At 42.9% G+C, this 26,454-nt stretch overlaps 1 protein-coding gene across 1 annotated transcript in view; it reads right to left on the reverse strand.

Moving 5' to 3' along the window:
• Positions 1 to 26,454, reverse strand: part of CACNA1G (calcium voltage-gated channel subunit alpha1 G) — a 270,527-nt gene that overhangs the window by 5,723 nt on the left and 238,350 nt on the right. Inside the window, exons 33-34 of the mRNA XM_061616021.1 lie at positions 20,190 to 20,379; positions 13,285 to 13,454 (exon numbers count right to left, since the gene is read on the reverse strand). Coding sequence (XP_061472005.1) covers positions 13,285 to 13,454; positions 20,190 to 20,379 — 360 coding nt within the window. The remainder of the gene's footprint in view (positions 1 to 13,284; positions 13,455 to 20,189; positions 20,380 to 26,454) is intronic.

A 26,454-nucleotide genomic window follows, 5' to 3' on the forward strand; every position in this document is an offset into this window, starting at 1 on the left:
CATGCAAATGTTCAAACTTCCCCTCCCTCCCATCACCTCCCTTTTGCCCCTTCCCTCCCCCTTCATTCATCCCTCCCCCTCTAATCCCCCTTCCCCCTCCCCTCCTTCCTCTCCCCTCCCTTCCTCCTTCCCTCTCCTATTCCCTCTCCCTTCTCCTCCCACATGGTCAGTTTTACCTATCCTAGCCATGATTGCACGGAAGTAAATCACACTGAACTCAATAAGCATGCAAATGATCGGACCTGCCTTTTCCCCCTTCCCCTCTCCTCTCCCTTCTTCCTTCTTCCTCCCCTCCCCTCTTCCTTCTTTCTCCCCCCCTGCCCACACCAGGCCTTCCTCCACATGGTCAGTTTTACCTATCCTAAGCATAACTGCACGAAAGTAAATCCCACTGAACTCAGTAAACATGCAAATGATCAAACCTGCCCTCCTCCCCCTCCTGCCTGCTCTCATTCCCCCCCCACCTTCCCATCCCCTGTGGTCAGTTTCACCTATCCTAAGCATGATTGCACAGGGGTAAATCCCACTGAACTCCGTAAACATCAAATGATCAATCAATTCTCAGCAAACTTGCACAGGATCCCATTTCTTACTTCACAGATTAAGAAGCAGAGAAATTCACTCATAGGCAAAAAAACCACTTGTGGTTTAAGAATGTACCTATAGCCAACAGATATTTCTATCAACCTTTAAAAAGCAGGGAAATTGGGCAGCTATAATGAATGCACTCGGGGAGCAGGAGACCTGGACTCCTCTCTGAGATATTGTACTGCCCTACAAATTGGTCAAAATGCAAACACCATTTGGGTTGGTCTTTCACAGTCCAATCCACATCCTGTGTAGCTTGGAAGAATTTAGTAACATGTGCCTCTGAGCATATGGTGAGTAGTGGCAACACCTGCCATCTCCAAAGATGGAGAATTACATTTTTGTATGTTTCTTGGTGTTCTTCTTACATGGCTTCTTTTCTGTGTTACTACTGTTTCTACAGAGAATCTAACCCAGAAAATTATATCTCTCTCATTATTCATCCTAGAAATCTGTGTCAAATTTATTTTTATTAATTTCAAAGCCTTTTTATTGGTCAATGTCATATGATGATGAAGACAGCCTTTTGTGTTTCAAATTGCAGGTTAAGGTTTACTTCTATCTTGGGCGCATTAACAGTTGAATCTGAAACTGCAGTTTGATGTAAAATCAGACTGATTACAATATGTTGCTAAAACAAACTTGGCCTGCCCAAGATGCATGTTTTCAGCCTGCTATGCTTAAACTACTCCACTTAAGGAAAGGTTGGCATGGTCAATTAAAAACAGAGCATGCCTAGAATTTTGCTAGAATATATTTCACCTCCCAGTGTTTCATCTTGTGCAAATGGAGGCACTCCTCATGCCCATTAGGAACTATTTTGCATGGCATGACAATCATGAAGGGACCTTGCATTTCTAAATTTGCCACTACACTAGTGGCCTCAAAAACACCAGGGACTAGGTTTAATCCTGGCTGTGGCCAAGGAAGCAACAGCAGTGGTTCCATGTGCTCAGCTCAACCCCCTTAAACCACTAATGATACACCTTGTTGGTTGCATGACAGTTTGTTTTTTGCCCAGTAGTAGTAAAAGAGAGTTCACATACTGGAAAGTGTGCTTGCAGTTACTGTTGTTCCTAAGGTAATGTCTGTGAAGGTAGACCAAACCATGTGTGCTTTCTCACTGTCAATTATTACTCACTGGAATTGGGTTGGCTGTCAAAGTAAGTTTATAGCAACCCATGAGGTAGACAGGAAAAGGCAGAGAATCTTCTTACTCTTACTCATTTCTCAAATCTCTCTCTGCTCTGCAGGTCAAGCCTATAAAGACATTTGGAGCAGCCACATTAAAAAGCAGGGGCAAGGCATTCCAGGCAGGGGGTTGCCAGCCCTGCTTTGATATGGATATCTTTGCAGAGGATCCCTAGTCAAGCCTTACCAACAGCACAATCTTAACCATATCTACTCAGAAGTAAGTCCTATTGAGTTCTATGGGACTTAGTCCCTTAGTAAGCGTTTAGAATTGCAGCCTTCAGGGGCATCCATCTTTACTCATGAGTGCTCCAATCTAACATCTCCACAACACTAGGCTCCCTTCTTCCTACAATGACCTTCTGGTGAATGGTCTGGCCTAAGGGCACTTTAGCCCTTCTTGTTAGAAGCAAGTAGGCTAGATTAAATGTTCCCTATCCAAGCTCCCTAAGCAGGTGAGAAGGAATGATCCCATCATGTCGGCTGGATCTGGGAACACCCTCTTTTAGCTAAGATTCCTAGCTAATATAATGTAACAATGCTTAATGTATCATGCTTAATTATATCACTAGGGTCTGCCCTGTGACATCACTAGGACCTGCCCCTGATATTTGAGGGTTTGGGATGCTCCTGACTTGGCTACACTATGTGGCTGTAAGGTGGCATGGCATGACAATCAATAAGGGACCTTGCATTTCTGAATTTGCCACTACACTACTGGCCTCAAAAACACCAGAGACCAGGTTTAATCCTGGCTGTGGCCAAGGAAATGAATTAGCACTTTAGTCAGGAATTATGCCTTCCCCAAGCTAGGCCTCAATCTAGAATATTCCGAGACAGTGAAGTAGTGGCAGTTCTTTTTCTACTATTTCATTAAGTACTTACAGTACATACTTAGCATTGGGCAAACTGCCTATCACTGCCATAAAGCAACATTTACAGGAAGGGTACAATTTCAAAAGGCAAAAATAATACTAGCTCCTTTACAATTGTCTTCTGTATGGTGACTCTGAGATAAATGGTTGTCTAGGGTGCTTCTTATGTTCTAGCACACAGAAAGATGAGGAAATCTGAGGAAAATGAAGTATGCTATGCGGGCCAGTTATCTTGCTTCAGGATCACACTTTTTCCTGGGTGGACTGTGGCCTCTATGGACAGCCAAAAATTTCCCATACCCACCTTGTAAATGAGCAAGGAATTAGAACAGACTTTGCATGGGTACTGAGCAGCTTCACGTTTTGGGTATGATTAATTAGTGCACATAAGGGCCCCCACAAAAAAACATATTAATGTGTCCACCAAAATGAAAGACTGCTAATAAGAAGTATTCTATTTGTAGCATCTGCACATTTCAGATTCTGTCACTAAATGCCTCTTGAAAATGATAGCTTAAATCCTTATATCTAATCATAATCTGGCATTGAAAAATGCTCAGTCCTCAGTAACTAGTTTTAATGGCCAAGAATGAAAAGAAGACAGCTAATATGATCGCTTATCATTGCGGCACTGATTCAGCAAGATTGGGCTGTTACCCTCTCAATGTCAGGAAGCATTTTCAGAGGCTGGGAACCATAAAACCAATTAGATTATTTGTTAGTACACACTAGGCTGGTGGGCTAACTCAGCATCACCCTAATATGCTTTAGAAATTTAGCCTGTCAGTTTAAAACTCCAGATTAATATTCACTAATAGGCAAAAAACCTTGCAGTTTAAGAACGTACCTATAGCCCACAGAGATTTCTATCAAACTTTAAAAAGCAGGGAAATTGGGCAGCTATAGTGAATGCACCAGGGGAGCAGGAGACCTGACCTCCTCTCTGAGATATTGTACTGCCCTACAAATTGGTCAAAATGCAAACACCATTTGGGTTGGTCTTTCACAGTCCAATCCACTTCCTGTGTAGCTTGCAAGAATTTGGTAACCTGTGCCTCTGAGCATATGGTGAGTGGTGGCAACACCTGCCATCTCCAAAGATAGAGAATTATATCTTTGTATGTTTGTTAGTGTTCTTCTTACTTTGCTTCTTTCCTGAGTTACTAATGTTTCTACAGAGAATCTAAGCTAGAAAATTTTATTTCCCTCATTATTCATTCTACAAATCTGAATCAAATTTATTTTTTACTAATTTCAAAGCCTTTTTATTGGTCAATGCCATATGACGGTGAAGACAGCCTTTTGTGTTTCAAATTGGAGGTTATATTCTATTTTTATTTTAGGTGCATTAACAGTTGAATCTGAAACTGCAGTTTGATGTAAAATCAGACTGATTCCAATATGTTGCTACTTCAGCGATGACTCTTAGCTGTTGGAAAAAAGAGGATGCATGTTTTGAGCCTGCTATGTTTAAACCACTTTATTTAAGGCAAGGTGGGCACGGTCAATTAAAAACATAGAGCACACCTAGAATTTTGCTAGAATATATTTCTCCTCCCACTGTTTTATCTTGTGCAAATTGAGACATTCCTAAGGTCCACTGGAGATTATTCTGCAGAAGTCAGTGCCATTATTCCACAATTATGTTTGGAGTTTTTTTAGTGTAAATTTTGCAGTGTTGCTGTACTTCACATACTCACAGAAATAGAAACAAAAAATGATTTCCTAAAGCAAACTTCACTAAAATTGCAAAGTAAATCAGACATATTTAAAGTGACCATCTGAACTATGTCAACTGTCTTAATAATGTTGCTTCCTCCCTGCTAAAACAAGATCAGCACAGCACATGTCTTCTTTCTATTATTTGGGCTGATTGCAGGTGTTGCCACCACTCACCATATGCTCAGACGCACATTACCAAAATTTTGCAAGCTACACAGCAAGTGGATTGGACTGTGAAAGACCAACCCAAATGGTGTTTGCATTTTGACCAATTTGTAGGGCAGTACAATATCTCAGAGAGGAAGTCAGATCTCCTGCTCCCCTGGTGCATTCACTATAGCTGCCCAATTTCCCTGCTTTTTAAAGGTTGATAGAAATATCTGTTGGCTATAGGTACGTTGTTAAATCGCAAGGGGTTTTTTGCCTAAAAAGGTTTTCTGCTTTTTAATCCGGGAGGTAAGAAATGGGATCCTGTGCAAGTTTGCTGAGAATGGATTGATCATTTGCATGCTTATTGAGTTCAGTGGGATTTACTCCCCTGCAATCATGCTTAGGATAGGGGAACCTGTCCACAGGGGATGGGGAGGGGGGAGGAGGAGGGAGGGGAGGAAATGCAGAGGGGAGGACTGGGATGGGAGCAGGCTGTATGGGGAGGGGAGGAGAAGGACAGGTTTGATCATTTGCACGTTTATTGAATTCAGTGCGATTTACTCCCGTGCAATCATGGTTAGGATAGGTAAAACTGACCGGGGGGAGGGGGAGGGCTGGAGTGGGCAAGGGAGGAGGAAGAAGGAAGAGGGGAGGAGAGGGGAAGGGAAGGGAGAGGAGAAGGAGGGGGAAAGCAGGTCTGATCATTTGCTTGCTTATTGAGTTCAATGGGATTTACTCCTATGCAATCATGCTTAGGATAGGAAAACTGACCATGGGGGAGGAGGAAGGGGAGGGGGAAGGGGAAGGAGTGTATTGGAGGGTGTCAGGCCCAGAATGTGACTCAGGAACCTAACCAACGGCTGTAGTTAATTCATGTTTTATTAGGGTAATGTCCAAACAAAGACTGCGTTTTCTCATGAAGCAATACAGGGATACAGGTCCTGCGGCATTGGGAGAAAGTTGACAGAGCAAGGGACTTCTTTCCGCCTGTTCTTTAAGAAGGGGCCAAACGGGCGCGCAATCTTTCGCTCCTCCTTAACTGCCCCTCAGGTACTGCCCGCCTTCCCCCCTTCTCTCCTGTCTTTTCAGCTGTCTGCGTGTGCGCGGTGAGGGGGGAAGCATCACCCCCTCCTCTTCTGAAGTTTCCGATTCCAGGATGGGGGATAGGGGAGGGGCTGATGGTAAACTGCCTCCCCGCTTTTCGGCTGTGAGCAGCCCTCCCTCTTTCCCCTCTTGCTCTGAGCCTGAAAGAGGGGGAGGCGTGAGAATGTCCAGGGAGGGCTCAGGCTCCCCGTTGCTAAGCGACCTTATCACTGGCAGTTCCTCTGTTTCGTCTTCGCTCCAAAGGGGGGAAGTTCCTCCCCCTTCCCTCTGCCATCCATCCGAATACTCTTCTCCCAACCCTCCGGGATCCAGCTCCCCGGGATTGGGACCCCAGCTCTGCCTTCCGACACCATCCCCCCTCCCAGGCTGTGCCCCCCTCCCCTTGTCTGGCTTGGGACGGTGGGGAAAACGTTGATGGAAAAGTTTTACCAATTCTGGAGCATGCACATCAGCTGCATCTTCCCATGATCTGTCAGCCACCCCATAGCCTTTCCAGTGAATCAAGTACTGCAGCTTGTGGCGTCTGATCCTGGAATCTAAGATCTCCTCAACTTCAAACTCAAACTGCTCATTTACCAGGAGTGGAGCTCCGGGAGGTTCCTCCGGCCGTAACTCACTGGGAGGGGCGGCTTTCGTTAAGAGGGATCGATGGAACACAGGATGTATTTTAAACGTGTCAGGCAGCTTCAGTCGGTACGCCACGGGATTGATTTGAGTTTCTATTTCGAAAGGACCCACCCTTGTCTTGTAATTTTCTACATTTGCCCGGCATCTGGAGGAAGCGGGTGGACAGCCATACCTGGTCTCCCGGTTGAAGGGGGGGGCCCTCCTTCCTGTGCAGGTCAGCAACTCGCTTGTACTCCGTTTTGGCTTCGTTTAACTGCTGTTTCAGTGTCTGTTGCGCCGCTTGCAATTCCTTAAGGAAGTTCTCAGCTGCCGGTACCAGCATTCCTTCTGAGCTGCTTGGAAAGACTTTAGGATGGAATCCATAATTAGCGAAGAACAGGGTTTGTTGAGTGCAGAGTGCAGAGAATTGTTGTAGGTGAACTCTGCAAAATGCAAATATGATACCCAGTCAGTCTGTTGATAGGACACATAACTTCGTAAATATCTTTCCAAAACGGCGTTCAAGTGTTCCGTCTGCCCATCTGTCTGGGGGTGATGGGCGGAGGAGAGTTTTAATTCCGTCTGCAACTGTTTCCACATTGCTCTCCAAAATTTGGCTGTGAACTGAGTTCCTCGGTCTGAGACTACGCTGTTTGGCAATCCATGCAGCCGGTAGACTTCTTTTATGAATAACTTGGCCGTTTCTTTAGCCTCTAAGGCCCCTGCACAAGGAAGAAAGTGTGCCATTTTGGTAAGTAGATCCACCACTACTAAGATGGCTGTCATTCCTTGGGACTTGGGTAGATCAGTTATAAAATCCATGGAGAGGTCCTTCCAGGTTTCGTGTGGGACAGGCAACGGTTGTAACAGTCCTGCTGGTGTCCCTGTTTGTGTTTTTGTCCGCAGACAGACAGAGCAGGACTTTACATAACTCTCAATATCCCGACGCATTTTAGGCCACCAGAAGTCCTTGGCCACGTTCTGAATGGTCTTGTAAATCCCAAAGTGTCCCGCTGTGATGGAATCATGACACTGGCGTAGGATTCTGAGCCTTAATTCCCCTTCTGGCACATATCTGGCGATTTTGAACCATAACAGTCCATTTCTCCAGTGAAAGGTTACTTCTGAGTCTTGACCTTGTCCCGTCTCCTGCTGATATTTTAGCATGTCTGCATTTTCTTGTTGTGCCTTTTTGAGTTCCTCTTCCCATGAAGGCTGGCATACTCCCAACGTTAATTTCTCTGGCGGGATTACGTACTGAGGCTGGTCCTCGGATTCACTTTCTTTGTATTGTGGCTGTCTGGATAAGGCATCCGCTCTCTGGTTTTTGGCTTGGGCATGGTAAGTAATCTGGAAGTTAAACCTATTGAAGAACTGGGACCATCTTATCTGTCTCTGGTTCAGCTTTCTGGCTGTTTGGAGGCTTTCAAGATTCTTGTGGTCGGAGCGCACTTCAATTCGATGAGAGGTCCCCTCTAGGTATTGTCTCCAGTTTTCAAAAGAGTCCTTGATGGCCAGCAGCTCCTTCTCCCAAACTGTGTAGTTCTTCTCTGCAGGCTTTAACTTCCGAGAGAAGTACGCACAGGGGTGCAGCTCCTTCCCTTCTTGGTCTAATTGTAGCAGGACCCCCCCGATGGCAAAATCTGAAGCATCTGCTTCCACTACGAAAGGGCGGTTCGGATCAGCAAAGCGCAGAATGGGCTCAGTAGCAAACCTTCTCTTCAGCTCCTCAAAGGCCTCGGTGGCGTTCTCTGTCCATTGAAACTTCTTCTTCCCCCTTAAACAGTCAGTCAGAGGAGCTGTTAATTTGGAAAACCCTGGAATGAACTTTCTGTAATAATTGGCAAACCCCAAAAACCGTTGTACATCCTTTTTGGTGACAGGTTGGCCCCAGTCCAATATGCAGCTTACTTTCCCTGGGTCCATCTCCACGCCTTCCGCTGAGATTCGATATCCAAGGAAGTCTAGAGACTTGAGGTCAAATCCACATTTCTCTAATTTAGCATACAGGTGATTTTCTCTCAGTCTCTTCAACACCGTCTTCACATGCTGGTCGTGGTCTTCCTGGTTCTTTGAGAACACCAGGATATCATCTAAGTAACAGATTACATACGTGTCCAACAAGTCTCTAAACACGTCGTTCATGAATTTTTGAAAAATTCCTGGACTTCCACAAAGCCCGAACGGCATGACCGTTCATTCATACTGTCCGTAAGCGGTCAAGAATCCTGTTTTCCATTCATCTCCCTCCTTCATTCTGATCAGATTGTACGCTCCTCTCAAATCCAACTTCGTGAAGATTTTTGCAGAGCACAGTCGGTCCAGCAACTCTGAGATCAGGGGCAGCGGGTAGCTGTTGGGGATGGTGATCTGGTTCAATGCGCGATAGTCGTTACAGGGTCTGAGTTCCCCCCCTTCTTTTTCACAAACAATAGTGGCGCTCCAGCAGGGGATTGTGAGGGGCGTATGAATCCTCGCCTCAGGTTTTTATCCAGGAATTCCTTCAGGGCCTCCCTCTCATTCTCTGTGAGAGAGTAGATTCTCCCTGATGGGATGCTGGCTCCTGGCACTAGGTCAATCGCACAGTCGTAAGGGCGGTGGGGGGGTAAAGTCTCCGCCTCTTTTTCATCAAACACATCTTTGAATTCTTCATACTTTGGCGGCAGGGTCACTTGCTCGATCTCTTGCACTGCCCCCGCTAAGGTGTTCTTGATTCCTTCAGGTTGACAGTTCTCCTGGCAATACTGTGAGGTGAACCACACCACCGCCTCCTTCCAACTTATTTTGGGTTCATGCTTTGCTAGCCAGGGCATTCCCAGAATCACCTCAAAGTTCGAGAGATCTGACACGTATAGCGAAATGAACTCTTCGTGCCCAGGGATTTGAAGTTTCACTTCCTCCGTGGCTTGTGTCACCCCTCCTGACTTCAGGGGTCTCCCATCGATAGTCTCCACAGCTAGGGGAGCGTCCAGTTTCCACCGGGAAATTCCATGACACTTGACTAACTTTGCATCAATAAAATTTGTGGAGGCTCCACTGTCAATTAAGGCAGTGGAATTAAACACCACTCCTCTGGAAGTTGTAATCCGAATAGGCAAGACCAACACCCCCTTTGAGGGAGGTTGGATCGTTGGGGGGCCTTTATACAACGCTGCCCCCAGTCCACCGGCCTGCACGTGGACTGGGTGTTCTAGTTTCCCGACGGCTCGGCTTTCCCCCCTTTCAGTCCACAGTCTCTGGCCACATGGCCCGGCTTTGAACAATAAAAGCATAAACGTTCCCGGCGTCATCTTTCCTTTTCTTCTTCCGACAGTCTTGGCCTAGCCCCTCCCTGTCCCTCAGTTGCATTACCTGCCATCCCTGCAGTGGGAAGGGTCTTGTTGCGGGATGCCGAGGCTGAGTATCTCGGGACCTCCTGCTTCATTTCCAGGCGCCTTCCTTCCATCCGGTGATCTATCTGTAGGCATAGCCGGATGAGCCCTGGTAGGTCAGTGGGGGGGGGAGGTCCTGGCCAACTCATCCAGGATTTCAGCATTTAATCCACTCCAGTACATAAACATCAGGGCGGCGTCATTGTAACCAGTTTCCTGGGACAGAATTTTAAAAGCGTTAGTGTACTTGGAAACAGTCCCTTTAGCTTGCTTCAGAGCGCCTAGTTGCCACGCTACTGTTTCAGCCCTTTGCAGGTCTTGAAACATCTCGGTCATCTCCTGTATAAATCCTCTGTACCTTCCTAAGACAGTATCCTTTCTCACGAGATACGGAGTCACCCATTTTGCAGCTTCTCCCTCCAGGAGGCTAATCACGAAAGCTACTTTAGCCCCATCGTCTGGAAATTCCGTGTGCCTGACATCCAGATATAACTCACATTGAGCCACGAAGGTTGCCAACTGATCACTTTGTCCCGCGTATTTTGGGGGCAATCCAATGGGAACCTTTACTACGGCAGCTGGAGGGGCTGTTCGCATCTGGTCTATCGTGGCCTTCAAGGTTTGATTATCCGTCTTCAGCGCCTTGACTGCTGCTAGCAGGGCTTGAACATCCGTCTGCAAATCAGCTACCTTAGTCCTCAAGAGTTCCACTTCTTCCGTCTCAGAAGTGGGGTTCGTCCCCCCCCGCTGCTCCCTTTGACATCTTGTCCCAGTCAAGTGAAGAGAGCGTTGAGGGTGATTTAGGTGGCTCTGTCAAGCTGTCAGCCCCAGGATGTGACTCAGGAACTAGACCAACGGCTGTAGTTAATTCGTGTTTTATTAGGGTAATGTCCAAACAAAGACTGCGTTTTCTCATGAAGCAATACAGGGATACAGGTCCTGCGGCATTGGGAGAAAGTTGACAGAGCAAGGGACTTCTTCCCGCCTGTTCTTTAAGAAGGGGCCAAACGGGGGCGCAATCTTTCGCTCCTCCTTAACTGCCCCTCAGGTACTGCCCGCCTTCCCCCCTTCTCTCCTGTCTTTTCAGCTGTCTGCGTGTGCGCGGTGAGGGGGGAAGCATCACCCCCTCCTCTTCTGAAGTTTCCGATTCCAGGATGGGGGATAGGGGAGGGGCTGATGGTAAACTGCCTCCCCGCTTTTCGGCTGTGAGCAGCCCTCCCTCTTTCCCCTCTTGCTCTGAGCCTGAAAGAGGGGGAGGCGTGAGAATGTCCAGGGAGGGCTCAGGCTCCCCGTTGCTAAGCGACCTTATCACTGGCAGTTCCTCTGTTTCGTCTTCGCTCCAAAGCGGGGAAGTTCCTCCCCCTTCCCTCTGCCATCCATCCGAATACTCTTCTCCCAACTCTCCGGGATCCAGCTCCCCGGGATTGGGACCCCAGCTCTGCCTTCCGACAGAGGGGGGCAAAGGAAGGGGGAGGGGAGGGCAGGTTTGATCATTTGCATGCTCATAGAGTTTAGTGGTATTTACTTCCATGCAATCATGCTTAAGATAGGTAAAACTGACCATGGGGAGAAGGGGAGGGGAAGGAGGGGGAAGGAGAGTATTGGAAGGGGATGTGGAGGGAGGAGCAAAGGAAGGGGGAGGGAAGGGGCAAAAGGGAGGGGATAGGAGGGAGAAGAAGGGAGGATGGGTTTGATCGTTTGCATACTTTTTGATTTCAATGGGATTTATTTCTGTGCAATCATGTTTGAAAATGGAAATGGACTGCCTTCAAGTCGATCCCGACTTATGTTGACCCTATGAATAGGGTTTTCATGCTAAACAGTATTCAGAGGTGGTTTTACCATTGCCTTCCTCTGAGGCTGAGAGGCATTGACTGGCCCAAGGTCACCCAGAGAGCTTCATGGCTGTGTGGGGATTCGAACCCTGGTCTCCCAGGTCATAATCCAACACTGACCTGGGGGAGGGGCAGGGAGGAGAGGGGGAGGAGATTGGGTGGGTGGGCACTGGGCAGAAGGGAAGCCCCTTTCCAAAAGGAAAACATTGTGCACAGTATCATTGTTTTTCAGCATTTCCCCCACCTTTTTATTCTACAGCAGGCACATGTAGCCTCCCACCCAAATTTAAACCAAAGCTGTCCCTGGCCACATCCACACCAGGCCTTGATTTCACTTTGGGCAGTAATGGCTTCTCTCAAAGAATCCAGGGAAGGGTGCTGAGAGTTGCTAGGAGATGCCCTGTTCCCCTCACAGACCTTCAATCAGAGTGGCTGACTGTTAAACCAGTCTGGCCACTGAAGCACTCTCAGTGGAACAGGAGTCTCCTCTCAATATCCTTCACACTTCTCAGAATTCTCTGAGGGAAGCCATGACTGTCTCATGTGAAATCAAAGTCTGGTGTGGGTGGGGCCCCCTGATTAGGCAAGCCACGCAGCTGTGAGGCTTTTAGAACACTGACAGTTGGTTCTTACTGAGCATGCCCCGCGTTATCATAGGCTGCCAGCCAAAATTTCTTAAATTAATTAAAAATTAGCCAGGCATTTTTTTTAATTTTTAAACTACAGAAGATGAAGGTCAGAGTATGGGGCAAGGTCAGTATTAGGATTACAGGTACCCTGTGAACATGGCTGATTTTTAATGAATTTCAACAGATTATGAGAACTCTCAGAGAAAAAAGTCCAAAAGGGCTCTGGGTTTTTTCCCTCTCTTTTTAGACTTTGAACTCTTGATTCTCTCTGACTGTTTTATGTATCGCCATGAAAACTTGGGGTGTTGTTAAGCAAGCGTTTCTGAGTTCAGGACTATAAGATTTGTAAGGGTTTTGTTTTGAAATGAACTTATGGGAAGCATCAGAATGGCATGGGGGGTATTTTCAATTTAACATTGCGGAATGTGAAAAATCCACGCTGGCTATAGTATACAGCCATTTTCATGGCTGTATAATTAACTGCTCACCTTGAAGTTTCATTTCACATGGAGGGGCTCAAAAAATTAGCTGCCTTATTTTGTCATTGTGGAAAAAGGAAGGTAATCACCTGAATAAACTGGGTTATTAAGTAATCACTCATACAATATGCTATTTCAGGAAAATGAAAATGCCCTTTAGCATTTCGTATAACATACTTTCAGTCTAAGGCTGAATCATTCAAGCTTTTAAAAATATGGACAAAAATCTATGTCATCCAAAAAAGTTCCACTGCCCAGCTATCAGTTCTGATAAATAAAATGTTTGGGGTGTTGGCATGAAATCATACATTTTACTTAAACAATAGTGAATAAGTACAGAGGAAGCACCCAGTTTTAAAAATGATGCTATGATACTATGGTGCAGGCCTATACGGGCCTCGTGTAACTCAAGTAGGAGCCTCATGTGACTCAGTCATATAGTCAACTGATTAAGCAAAGCATTATATGGGCATGGGAGGCAAGACTGGATAAAAGACATAAAAGGGTAAATTCTTGTTAAGGCAAAGACATTTCATTTGCCCCCCCAACTGTAATGTTTGTGTTCACTTTAGGGAACCATTTGTCTGGATTGTACACATCACTTGTATCAATTTACTAGGGACTCAACAGATGTTTAAATGCCCTGCCCATAAAGTACAGCATTGCCTTTCACAGATTGGTAATACGCATTGACATAAAACCTGTGGGATGATAACAGCAACAGCTCAGCTTACCTGTCTGCGAAGTAACCGTTCTGCAGAGGGAGAATGCACAGGTCGAGGAACTTTGGATTTGCTTTCCCACTCAAGATTGTATTGGGGCTTGAGGTGGTGGAAGAGGTCTCTTGGAATCTGTAGGAGAGCATCTATGTTTGCAGGCTGAGATTGCACCGATGTTACTGAGCCTGAGAAGGAAAGGAAAGGATGGGAAACTAGGAACTTGAATATAAATTTCCTAATTATGTTTCCAATGAAATCACATTCTGTTTCTCTCTAAAATACTTAATTTGCTTGTCTGTATATACTGTATATATCTACTTGTGTTATTGTGACATTGCTAAGGCTTGGGCTTGGATCCAGAGATCCTGTTGTAAGAGCAGAAGGTTTGTGTGAAGTGATGTGGTTGCCATCAATTACTCCTATAGACAGTATTGGCCCTGGATATTGATCTGCATTTGCAATGTGCCTGGGCAAACCATAGGAGAGTTGAGTTCCCATGGCTTTCAGCTTTCCTGGCTGCACAGTGTATGTACAGCAGCAACCTGCTGAGTTTGTCAGGTTTCAGATGACTCTCCCCATCATCTCCAGTAAGGACTGATCTACATTTCTTTGTAGCAAATACACTTTTTTCACCTTTGCTATTGATTTGCACCATCCACAGTTCCTGCTCAATGGTAGCCACCACAAAAAACAATGAAGAATCGGTTTTTACTATTTACACAAGTAGGCATTCCTTTGGGAAATATTAGTCTAACTGTTTCCTTGTGGCCCCGCCCTCTAATTATATATTTCCACTCCCCCGGTTGCTAGGTGACTGAGCATGCTCAGTCTGTTCTACCAGCTGCAATAGGTTCCTTTTAAAAAACCAGAAGTGCAAATATCTGTGTTTTCCCTGCCTATGGTTGGTAGGATACAGCTGAAATACAAATCTTTGTTTCATCAGTGTTACACTTTTGCACACAAACTAGGGGGAAAAGAAAATAAAGGCACCATTTGCAGCAACATAAAAAAGGCCAGCAGAACAGAGGAGAGCAGTTGGAGGTTGCTTGTCAGCCCACAGGAAACAAAATAAAAGAAGGGAGGAGCAGATTGGGTTAGTAGGATTTAAGTAATGCAATGTGTGTGTGTGTGGGGGGGGGATAGGGGTTGTATATGGAATATCTTCAGATTTCTTGCCCTGCTCTTAAGCAACAATACCATGAAGGACTGGTATCCTACTGATACTTTTACATGGAGTAAAATGGCTTTCTAGGTCAGTCAAGGAATAATCCACCAATATCATGCTGTGGATGCTCCATACCATGTCAAGTATGCTTCCTTGTTTCTGGATGGTAGATGATAACAGATATAATGAACCAGAACCCTGCAAACCTTTCTCCAGCAAATCCCAACATACTTATGTTATTTAAAACTAAACTAAACCAAAAAAAAAGCAATTCATTTATTCTGGACTGTCTCCCACAGACGGAATCCCATTTCTCCTGGAATATTTCCCAGAATATCATCTCTATTGTGCAGGATTGTTCAAATAAACCTTCTGCAAAGGCCAAGTTTCCAGAAGCAACACAAAATTCTTTTCTAGCTTGAAATATTATGTTACTCTTATTACATATTGGTGATGTATGGCTTTACAAACCTCACAGCACTTTATAGAACTGCATACAATAAACAGATAGAGGCCACTTCATTTAATTATAAAAAGTAGTTATTTCTCAGGTGCTAAGTTATGTCAAGGAACAGAATTAATAACTTCAAACAGCAAGTAAGGAACAGTTATGAGGGTTCACACATGCAAACTGGAAATTAATTTTCTTCAATTTGTCTCTCAAATATACAAGAATGCATAGAGCAATTTAAACACCATTTTGGGATAGATCCATAATGATCCCCTTTGTAGATCTTTCCCAAAATGTATTTTCTATTTTGTGATCTCAGTGGCTTAAAAAAAGAACTGTGCATAAATGGTTTCTCAAAATTCTCCACTTTATTTGTCAGCAGAAAAACTGAGGGGACCATTTCACTGATTTTTTCTGGCGGGGGGGGGGAAGAGAAATTCTCCTACACTGGCAGTGTACAGTCACTTTGTTTTTCCCCCAAATAGTTTTTTGGGGTTTGTGTGGTTGCTTGGCAACCTACCCACAATTTTGCATCCTTCACAATGCCCCCAACCTAGTGGCGCTCTGGGTTATTGGGGACATAAAATGGCAGCCACCACAAAAAACAATGAAGAATATTGGGAAAATTCTACAAAATGGCCTTCTTTATCTAAGAGGGGTAAGAAAAATCTCGGAAATATTATCAGAAAAAGATTGCCAGCTGTGGAAGCAGAAGAGAAAAGTGAAAATATGTTTTTTCAAGTCTTATTGCTGGGGGGAGAGTCTTTATCTGTGCGTGCACATTTTATGAGTGGGTATGTGACAGCTCTGGCATTATCTACTTTTGTTTCGGTCCCACCCTCTGCAGATTATTATTATTATTATTATTATTATTATTATTATTATTATTATTATTATTATTATTATTATTACAACATTTGTATACTTCTTTAATAAGCATCAGGAAAAAAATCAGGGAAAATTACCCACACCAGCAGACTGCACAGACATACTGGAGCTCCACATCACATATTCTGTGGTATACTGATATTGTAAGAGGAAAATTCAAATCACCTCAGGTTCTCGTTGAAGCTACCTTGTTTGTGGCCTTGAGGTAGTAAACCTGTACCTGGAGAACCCTACTTTAGACTGCAAGTAGGGACTCACATGAATGAAAGCCCTCCCTAACCTCTGAGGTCCTCCACATTGAAAGCTAGCTATTAGGGAGAAAGGATCTTGTCTAACAGTCTGAAGTGTTACAGCTCAGAAGTAGGTTTACTATCTTTCAGAATCATGCCAAAATCATTGAAGTATCTCAAAAACACACTTAATGTTTTCCAGGCACTTTTTATATTATCTTTCTGATACTTCCTGCTCTCTGCCTGTGACACCTTGAAATTTGGTTTGATAACAATTTGTATTTGGAAGAACTATTGTAACCATCACTCTGGGGGCAGTTTTAGTCTATGGACTAGTGGCATAGTGTTAGACCTGGCAGCACCAGGGAGTCCCTGGCTGAAAACCCTACTCAGCCATTAAGTTCAGTTGGGCAACTTGTCAGCTCTCAGCCTAATAAATCTCACAGGGCTGTTGGGAGAAGAGAACTATGTATGCTGTTCTGAGCAACTTGGAGGAAAAAGCAGGATATAAATATAATTCATTCATTATTTAACTAGGTCCTCGGATCAGTGGAGGAACATAAACACATGCATACCCACAATGCATGTGGAGTCCCGAGAGCGAGGGCACTACCCCCTTCTATTTTATTATTATTATTTTTAAACCAATCTAGAGGAGATTGGTAGTGGGGAGGGAGTATGGCACATGTGTAATTCCTGTGCAGGGTGAGAGCCTGTGCAGTGAACTGAACAATAGCAGAAAGTCACCAGATGCCTTCAGAGTGAGAGTCTGCAACTGGCAAAAGGCTGGCCCTCCCTGGGTGTGAGACGGGGGGAGTAGATGTGCCCTGTGTGAAAAATATTGAGTGGGTCTGATTGTTCCCAATTCTATCAGAGGCCTACTAGGACAACTGTTCAGGTACGTTTTGTTGGTGGGCTCTTGTTGGGTCCATATCAGGTGTTTAGGAGGAGTCTTAGTAAGGAGCAACATGGGTGATGTCACCCCAATTTCAGTGATTATGGGTAGAGAGAGGTAAAGCCAGTGGGAGGTGGTGGACTACTGTAGAAGACTAGGGCAAGGCTATCTAAGCCTTGTTCCTCACTCCCACTCCTCTCATGAACGGGTTCCTCGTTGCTTATCTGCTGTGCCCACTGGCCTGTGTGTGCTGTTGTTTAACGCCAGATTGGTACACAATAAAACCACACTCATCCATGATTTGATTGTGGATGAAGGTGCCGATTTGGTGTGCATCACCGGGACATGGTGGGTGAGCTGGGAGGAGTTGTTCTGACGGAGCTTTGCCCACCTGAGTACTCGGTGCAACACCAGCACAGGCTGCAGGCATGGTGGTGGGGGGGGAGGAGTTGCTGTGGTCTATAGAACTTCCATCTCCATAATCAGGAAACAGAACAATAGTCCTGGGTGATTTCAATGTCCATGCTGAGGCTGTCTCTAGTGTTCTGGCTCAGGATTCATGGCCTCCATGATGACCATGGGGTTGTCTCAAGTTGTCACCGGCTCGACACATAGGGCAGAGCACACCCTTGACTTGGTTTTTCCTCCAGATGGAGGGAGGGTGGTTTGGAGATGGTGTGTGTGTGGATGTCACCCCAGTGTCATGGTCAACCCAGTTCCTGGTGAAGGTTAGACTTATGGCTCTGATCCTTCCCTGCAGGAGTGGTAGACAGATTAAGATGGTCCGCCCTGGAGACTGATGGAATCCACAGGATTTCTGAATGCCCTGAGGGAGTTCCCAGTGGATAGTGCAGGTGACCCTGTTGGTGCCCTTGTCGTGCTGTGGAACAGTGAGGCGTATCAGGCTCTTGACACAGTTGCTCCCAAGAGCCCTCTCTGGCATTGTGGAGCCCTATTGCCCTGATGATCACACTGTAGGTATTTGACAGGGGAGTGAGAGTGGAGGCTGAGCATGCATTCATCCTTTACTGTGTGATTATCTGTTCAGATAAATGTATAAACCATCCTAGCATGTTTTTGCAAAACATGTCTTAAGGTGGAGATCAAATGGCAAGCATGTATACTGACATTAAGGGTGGGGGTGGAGGCTTTGAGGAAATATTTTAAATGGTTTAATCTGCTCTCACTTGCGTTCAGTGGTCATTTGCTGTCTTGACCATTTTTTTGTGAAACTAACAAAAATAGCCCTTGATGGGCTACGCTTAATGAAGTTTAAATGGCTTATAGTACTTTAGCTACAAAAGGTTTTCAGTATTGCTTGGCTTCAAAGTGCTCCAAAGACATTTAAAGTGCTTTATTTTAGAAGATAGTTACCCTCTGAGGTGTAGCTAAAGTGTAGCCACATAAGATACTTGTTACTATCAGGAAAGCCATTCCATCATGAAACTGGCCAGGCAGAAAAAGGTGCACTGGGGCACCAGAAATCTACTTTCTGGTCCCCTGAGCTCACACTGTAGCTACTTAGGGAAGGTTTTCCCCAACCCCATCCCAATATATGACAGTAGGGAAATTTGCTCTAAGGAGGCTTTAAAGAGTTCAGCAAATTATGAGCAACATTCAACTAAATAATTGCATGAGCAGAATGGCTTCTGCTTGTGCAGTAAGATTTTCTCCCCTCTCCTCCCTCTGTAAGCATCCTGTGCTCCCCCTAAATCTACTCTGGAGTGTTGGGAAACTTCTAGAACAGATTTAGGGTGTACACCAAGAGAGGAGAGGGGGATAAAGTCCCATTGTGCAAGTGGAAGACATTCTGCTTGCCCAAGTAGCTCCCTAGTGCTAATTTTAATAAACCCAATAAAACTAATAGAAAAATGACATGAAGAGTGCTTTCTGATTCTTTCTCAAAGTCAAGCCACTTCCTGAAGAAACAATATCAACTGTGTTTTGCAGGCGCACCTGGAATAAATCAGGAATACATGGAATCAGGGGACATCAATTCCAGTATATCTAAAAATGTTTTGACCCCCACATCCCCCCACTCCCTAAACCTTCCATGGCGTAAAGCAAAGGTGGCTGTCCTGTAGACATCAGTGGGCCACTGGCCAATTTCCAATGGGCCATCTAGTGAAGGGATAGGCAAACTTTGGTCTTAGGGCTGCAGGAGGCCCTTGGTCCAATTTCAAAAGCAATCAGTTCAGCCCACTATCAAGAGTGATTGTCCATCCCCTGCAGCCTGCTGGGAGGAAAGGAAGATGGAGAGAGGAAACGAGGTGGCAGAAAAAGGGGGCGATTACCCTGAATGAATGTGGCCCTCGATATAAAAAAAAAACTCCATCCCTGACCTTGTTCAACAAAGAATACTGAACTAGATGGACTGTGATCTGATCTAGCAAGATCACACATATTCTTATGCAAGAATGCCAATGGGGAAGCCTGTAAACAGCCTGTTTTGCCTAATGATAATTGTTCCCACTTTTTTTTTATTCTTGTGGGTTACTGGAAATGTTCCTATTACTATGCAGATTTCAGTTACTTTATACTTTCTATCATTCTGAACACTATTCTGAAATTAAGTCTCTGTGGGACTACATTGGATGATGGGACTAAGGAATTCCTCCCTCCCCGAACCTGAAGGATGCGTCTGTGAGAAGATTGTGTAGATAAACTAGACTCAGAGACCAATCCTCCTAAGCATTTTTGCTAAGAAGTATGTCCCATTCTACTCAATCAGATTTCTATAAATTGCCATTTAATTAAGGATTGGGGGGTGGGGGAATGATAGCACACTTTCAGCTCTTCAGTTGAGGGGCTGACTTACACAGGTTTATGTGCAATGTTCACTTAGGAACACAGGAGCTGCCTTACACTGAGTCAGATCATTGGTCTATCTAGCTCAGTGTTGTCTACACTGACTGGCAGTGGCTCTCCAGGGTTTCAAATAGGAAATCTCCCCAGTCCTGGAGATGTCAGGATTTGAACCTGGGATCTTCTGCATGCAAGGCAGATGCTCTGCCATCGAGGTGTGACCCTTCAGCCCTTACAGAAAGACAGCAAATCAACAAAGGCAATTAAATTGCTCAGACTCTCATCTAGAGCAGTTTTGGTTGCAAGACTCTAATTTCCCATTTAAGAATAAATGAGATAAAGACTGTAAAATTTGCCAGAAGTTTCCGCCTATGGAAGAAAAACCTCAAAGCCAAGAAGAAGAAGAAGAAGAAGAAGAAACCTTAGGTGCTCAGATTCAAGCCCTATCTGTGTGTACATTATAGGATTTTCCATGGAAAACTGTACCTGACTGAGATTTTTGATGAGATGAATTCTTTTCTCCAGAGGAGGCATTATAGGTGTCAATATCTGGAGCCTGAAACATATAGCTGTCATTTGGTAATGAATGGGTTCGGCCTACAGAAGGCTTCCTCACATTTAGCAGGTCTTTACTAGGTGAGAGAGTCAGAGGGTCATTTCTGGAGGGAAGATTGGCCTGAAAAAGAAAAGAAAGAGTTGACATTACAAGACCAGAAAAATGTGCTGCCCACACTGGATCTTGTAGTGATAACCACTGTGATGGGTATGGGATACAGTGAGCATGCATGTTATTAGAATGTACAAATTCTATGGAAACCAAATGAAATTTACACAGATGGGTTGACCAGGATCTAATAACCCTAATTTTATACTGTTAATATAGTTAACAAAATTGCCACACACAGAATGAATCACATTTTCAAAAAGAACAAAAAATACAATACAGGGAAACAGAGAAACAACACTACAATTATAAACCATGACTATTTCAGGATTCATTGAACAAGCATCATGCCTCAAGGCCTGGTGTAACAATTGCATGCTTTGCAAAACTTTGGTAATTAAATATGAGAAAGAAAACCTCCCACAACCCTGACTCCAACCAAATGAGACTTTTGTGGGCTAAGTATATAAGCCTAGTTATTTAAAAAATTAAAAAAAGAAGTGGGGAAGTATATTTATTTTATGAAAGCCAAATCCTATTTTGACCTTCACTGACTTTGTACTCTTAAAAAATAGAAAAAGCATACAAAAGCAGAATTATAGAGGGACATTGATGGTGTACTTCCAACAATAACAAGAAAAATACATTTTTTAAAAATAAAAGGTTAAGTTTCAAATGTTGAAGTAGAGTATTACAGTTATGTTCAATGAGGAAAATCTCCAATCCCATGCTATCTTTTGTAGTGATCTACAAAATGATCTACCAAGAAATCTTTTGCATTACCGTACCAATCTCCTAGGATTTTCTAATATATTTCTCTAATGGTAGAACAAAAGACAATTAGTGGGCATTGTAAAACATGATAAAACAAAAATATAATATATTCTTTAAAGAGAAAAGAAAGAAGAAAAATTACCACTGTAAGTTTAGCCAATCATACATGACTTCCCTGCCATGTGGAATGAATTTCACTGTTCTTTAATTTGATGATTTTAGATGGAAAATTAATCTGTATCTGCAAATTCTCATCAACACAGTCAATTATTCTGTTCTGCCTATGCCAAGAGTTTCTTTTCTGAATCTTGATACAGATGATTTCCTAAACCAACTGAAGTGAAATGAACAAATATCTCTTGATTCAGTGACATTTTCTATCTAGTATGACATATTTTCTTTCATTATTGAAACTGGCCCATACTCAGATAGCTTCAACAAATGTATCTGAAATTCGGGTGAATTCTCTGACAAGATGAGGTTAGTATGTCTGTGGCAGTTCTTAATACTCTTCCCTTGTCCCATGTTGCATATGTGCAGCGCTTTGCATGCTTCCTTTTACACACACAGCTCCTCTCACAATGCTTTGTATTTTGAGGGTGAACCTTTGGCTTTTAAAAACATTTATACCCACAGCAAGCCCTATAGATACCACTAATTGTGCCAAATTGTGCCAAATAAAAATAAGAAGGGGGACAGGAGTGACCCCCTAGCAGGTGTCTCTGTGGGACTGTGAAAATAACTGAAAATTGTAGGAGATCAGGGCATAAAAAAAGGAAAGTGAGGGCATAATAAAAGGAAAGTGAGGTGTTTAGGTAGATATTAGTGAATAGGTCAACATGAGCACAATGATGATGAAATAATAACAACAACAACAACAACATATTAAAGATCCCAGGTAAGGTTGGAGGAAGGAGGTCATGGCTGGGATGAAGGGTATTGTAAAATGTTTGCCCAGACTACAGTTCATAATATTTAGGGACATCAATGTAAAGTTAGTTTTATGAGGCACTAACTTTAGTATTAAAAAGCTAGCAGTGGAAGATCAATTGGGGATATTACATGATGAGAATGGACTGCATAATCCACTCACAATATTTGCTAGTACAATTTTGTATGAAAATTGGCTGGTGCAGCCACACACATAGTTAAGCCAATCATTTTATTTTCCAACTCTGATATATCTGAAACATAAAAAACCATAGATGTACATTTGGATGAATTGATCAAAAAATGGACACCCCCCCCCCACAAAAATAGTGATTCAGTGGCAAAATTCAAAAATCCAGGTCCTTCCAGTGATATGTGGCTTTTCTCAAATGAATTATAGTGTTGAGGCATGTGGAATATCCACTGAAGCTGCTCAGATGACAGTAAGATTTCCATCAGTGGAATTGGGAAGGCAGCATTTTATTTTTTTTTTGCAATCCCCCTTGCAGTCCCCTCTAAACATGCTTTAGAGGGTTGGGGGCCCTCCAGAGCAAATTTAGAGGGATGAAGGGGAGAGGGGGAACAGCTAAAAAATTATTCCCTCCCTGTTCAGCTGAAGGAAGCCTTACTGTCAGATGAGAGACACAGCTGAGAGATGCATTACAAAAAATTACATTAGAAAACATTACATTAGCAAACATTACAAAAATGTTGTTAAATATTTACGGTATGCACACTTTATTATTCAAATTTATTTACAGTTCTCTATATGTAAAACCAAAACAGTGAACACCTTTTCACTAAAAAGAGATGTTTTTATATTCTCATGAAGGGAATTGTTTGGCGTTTGACCTCATGAAAGCAACCTGTTGAACTGTAGGGTTGCCAGATCCTGAAATGTACTTTTAAGACTTATACTGATGGAGGTCAGGTTGCACCTTTCTCTACTCCAGTATCTCATTTTGAAAGAAAATGTCCCATTCAAAAACATTCCTTGTAGCATTCTGAGTCTTTTGCATATGATGCCATGAAGCATGATGGGAAATACTGTCACGGTTTAAAGCAGATGTGTTCTAAATAAGTAATAACTATGATGGCAATCAACTAGAACGGAGAAAATTCATCAACACAACACAAAGCTACAGCTAGGTATGTGGACAAGAGAAAACAAGGATGGATCCACTAAATGTTGGAAGAGAAGTTATGTCTGTTGTACAGCAGAAATAAAGCACTTTATTGCTACATATTAGCTATGAATGTCTAATGTTTCAGGAGGAGATGGTTACAGCAGGGCTCAAAATACTGGTTACATGTTTCATAATGGGAAATGTCATTCATTTTAAAATGTCTAATCAAACTGGTCACCAAAAAGTCTACAAGAGAAGCAGCATTGTCAAATATTCAAGTCTGACAGCTTATGCTTAAAAGTTTTAACTGGGATTTGCTGCCAAACCTTCCAGTAATCTGGAAATGTGGAATCATTTTTAAGTTCAAAGAACCAGAACTTAAGTGGAATCGTTTGTGCCATGGCATTTCCCTTGTGTCCATAAACAATGGGCCATCTCTTATGCTGCTTGAAAGACTAGATTACATTTTCAGGAAAAAGCGACTGTTTTACTTAGTGTGTGAAATAAGTAAAATAAAAAAATCTGGGATCCACCTCAGAGAAAATATTGAGGTGAAACCAAAATAGAATGGTATTACAGATGTTTATTTGTTCAGATAAAAAGTTATGTACTGATTAGATATACTGCTTATCTGAAAATGCCATAGCTATTACCCATTTGATAACAGTATTTAGAACCCTGTAAACATCAGAATATACAGTGACCAGTGTGTATGTACATTGCTTTCCAGGGCATTAAGTAAGAGTGTGTTATTATCATCAGGAAAAGAGTCATCCGTCAGAGCTAAGGACCAGGAATTTTCAGAGAGAATATCTGACGTCAGAGACAGAGCCTCCATCTCAGCTAGAGGGATCTAAACAAGGGAGAGATGATCAAACATAAGAAACCAGGACACATGTAAATGTCTTTGAGAGAGAAAAAAGCTATTATTATCATCATTACCTTCTAAATACTAATGTAGTTCCCTTTCCAATAAGTGCATTTGTGTCATGATGTTATGTGGATGAATCCATAAGGAAATGGAGCTAAAGCTTTTGAGTTGTTGTTTTTAAAATTCTAAACAGGCTTACACATAATGCAAGATGGACATCACCAACAGCACATTAAAGATGCATTGATTAATGTACAATTTTGAGGGAGTAACTGAGTGCAATAAAGTTTCAACTGATCCAGAATTAATTCTTAAAACCTAGCCTAAATGTAACACTTAAATGTTACATGCTTCCAGAAATTCTACTCTCAAATGCTATGGCAATATTCTGCTTGTCTTTGGTCAGTGGCTCAGATGAAACGACTTTATTTGCACCCAAAATAGGGATGGGTGAATATGTCAATTTCATTTTCTCTCTGTTTCTGATTTTCCCAGTCATAAGTTCACTTTTCCACATTTCAAAGTCCTCATGAAAATTCATCAGCGTTCTAGTGTGAATTTCTCCCAATAAAGGCATGCTTGTGTGCAATTTTGCTTTACATGCACAATTTTTTGCAAACACTTTCTCTTAATATAATGTATTTTTGTATGTTATTTTCACCACTATGTGCATTTTTATGCATACTTTGCCTCAGTATATGCATTTTTGTTCACATTACTTGGCTTGACAACTGCACTGCAAAATTTGGAGAAGTGTGAATGTAGGATGTCTGTGTTTGTGTATTGTTTCAGAAAGTGCAAATTGGGTAGGTTTTCCTTTAAATGCAAGCAATCAAATTTCTCCTGCATTCCAAGCCCAAAGGCATTACTTTTCCCCTTTAAACAGCAGATTCTCCTTGCCACATCGCAAACACCAGTCTCAATGGTGCAGAGGATGCTGCCGTTCAAGATCCACAAGCCCAAAGCCCTTTTGGGCATGCAGAAGGAGTTTGCACAGCTCTTTGGATCCTGTCTCCTGTTGGGTGTTCAGTGTACTCAGTTTTAAATGCTATAGTTACATTGTGGATCTTCTTTGTCATGGCATGATCATAATCTCAGAAGCATTTCTTCTATAACCTATAATTTAGAGGTCAGATAGAATTGGTAGAATGGTTTAGGAAATTCATGGCTCTTTTAGCTTTATCTGGAGTCACCAAGTGAAGCAACACTAGCAGTCATGCCCTGAACACTTTGTGTGTCACATTCAAGAATAATGTTTTGATAATCCCTTTTTATCTAAGAGTCAGTGATTTTAGATAAATGAAGTTGACTTTAACATTCAAAAAGTGTCAAAGTATTACATCCTATCACGGATAGTTAAATCCAGAGCAATATCTCAAGATCACTAAATGCAGTTTTAGTTACCCCTTTGATCAAATAATAAGGGAGGTTAAAGAGGGGATATCTTCTAGCTACTCAGTGCATATATAAAAAGAGGAGGTTCTGTGCATAAGATAAAGTGAAAGATTCTTCAAGACTGATTAATCCAAAGTAAATGAGTGCATCCTTCTCATATGTCATCAGCAGAGCTTAGGATATCAAAGCTTAGGAATATCAACCCAGCTCTTTCCACTATTCTTAATGGGTTTAGGGTCTAACACCGTCATTTAAAAAAATGCAGTCTAATCCTTTATTTCAATATTCTCTCTAAATAAATATCTTTTAAGACTTCAAATGGGCCCTTAACAGATGAATGACAAATGTTTTGCTTTGTATTTTATGGACCATTTTAGAATCCATTGCAAAGACGAAGTCAGGGTGTTCCCATTAATAAAGAAGCCCCATTGCCGCTATCATCCTCAAGCAATATGTTTATTGGTCTTAATGTTGAGTGCTGAATTTCCAAGTAATCTTCCCATAGCTTGGCCTCTCATATATGGATTTTAATGCGCTTCTCCACAAGAACATAAGGGTTTTCTTTTCTTTTTTGCAGGAAACATTTATGGTGCCATAAAGCTGACTTATACAGATAGCCACTATTACATAAAGATATATGTCCCTATTCCATGTCCTCCATTTCCTCCTTTATTTCAGCAGTTCATTTTTTATGCCAAAGAAAGCGCTTTTACTTTAAGTGCTCAAGCAAGCTATGTCCAATGGTAATGAACCTTTCAGGATATAGTGTGGAGACCAGGCTCAATTGTATCTAACCCAGAAATGGGTTGATTTTGTGGAGAATCCCCAAGCAGGCTAACGAAAGTTAGCAATGGCTGGATGAACCTTGTGTGAGTTCAGGAAACTGCATGTTTAGATAAACATCCATAAATTTTGTTGTTTTCTGAGTTTAAGTTGTACTAACCATTTTGATCTGGAACACATTGTTAAGAAATTCTGTAACACAGTGTC

Source organism: Rhineura floridana, chromosome 3 (assembly GCF_030035675.1).
Source record: "Rhineura floridana isolate rRhiFlo1 chromosome 3, rRhiFlo1.hap2, whole genome shotgun sequence".
NCBI lineage: Eukaryota > Metazoa > Chordata > Lepidosauria > Squamata > Rhineuridae > Rhineura > Rhineura floridana.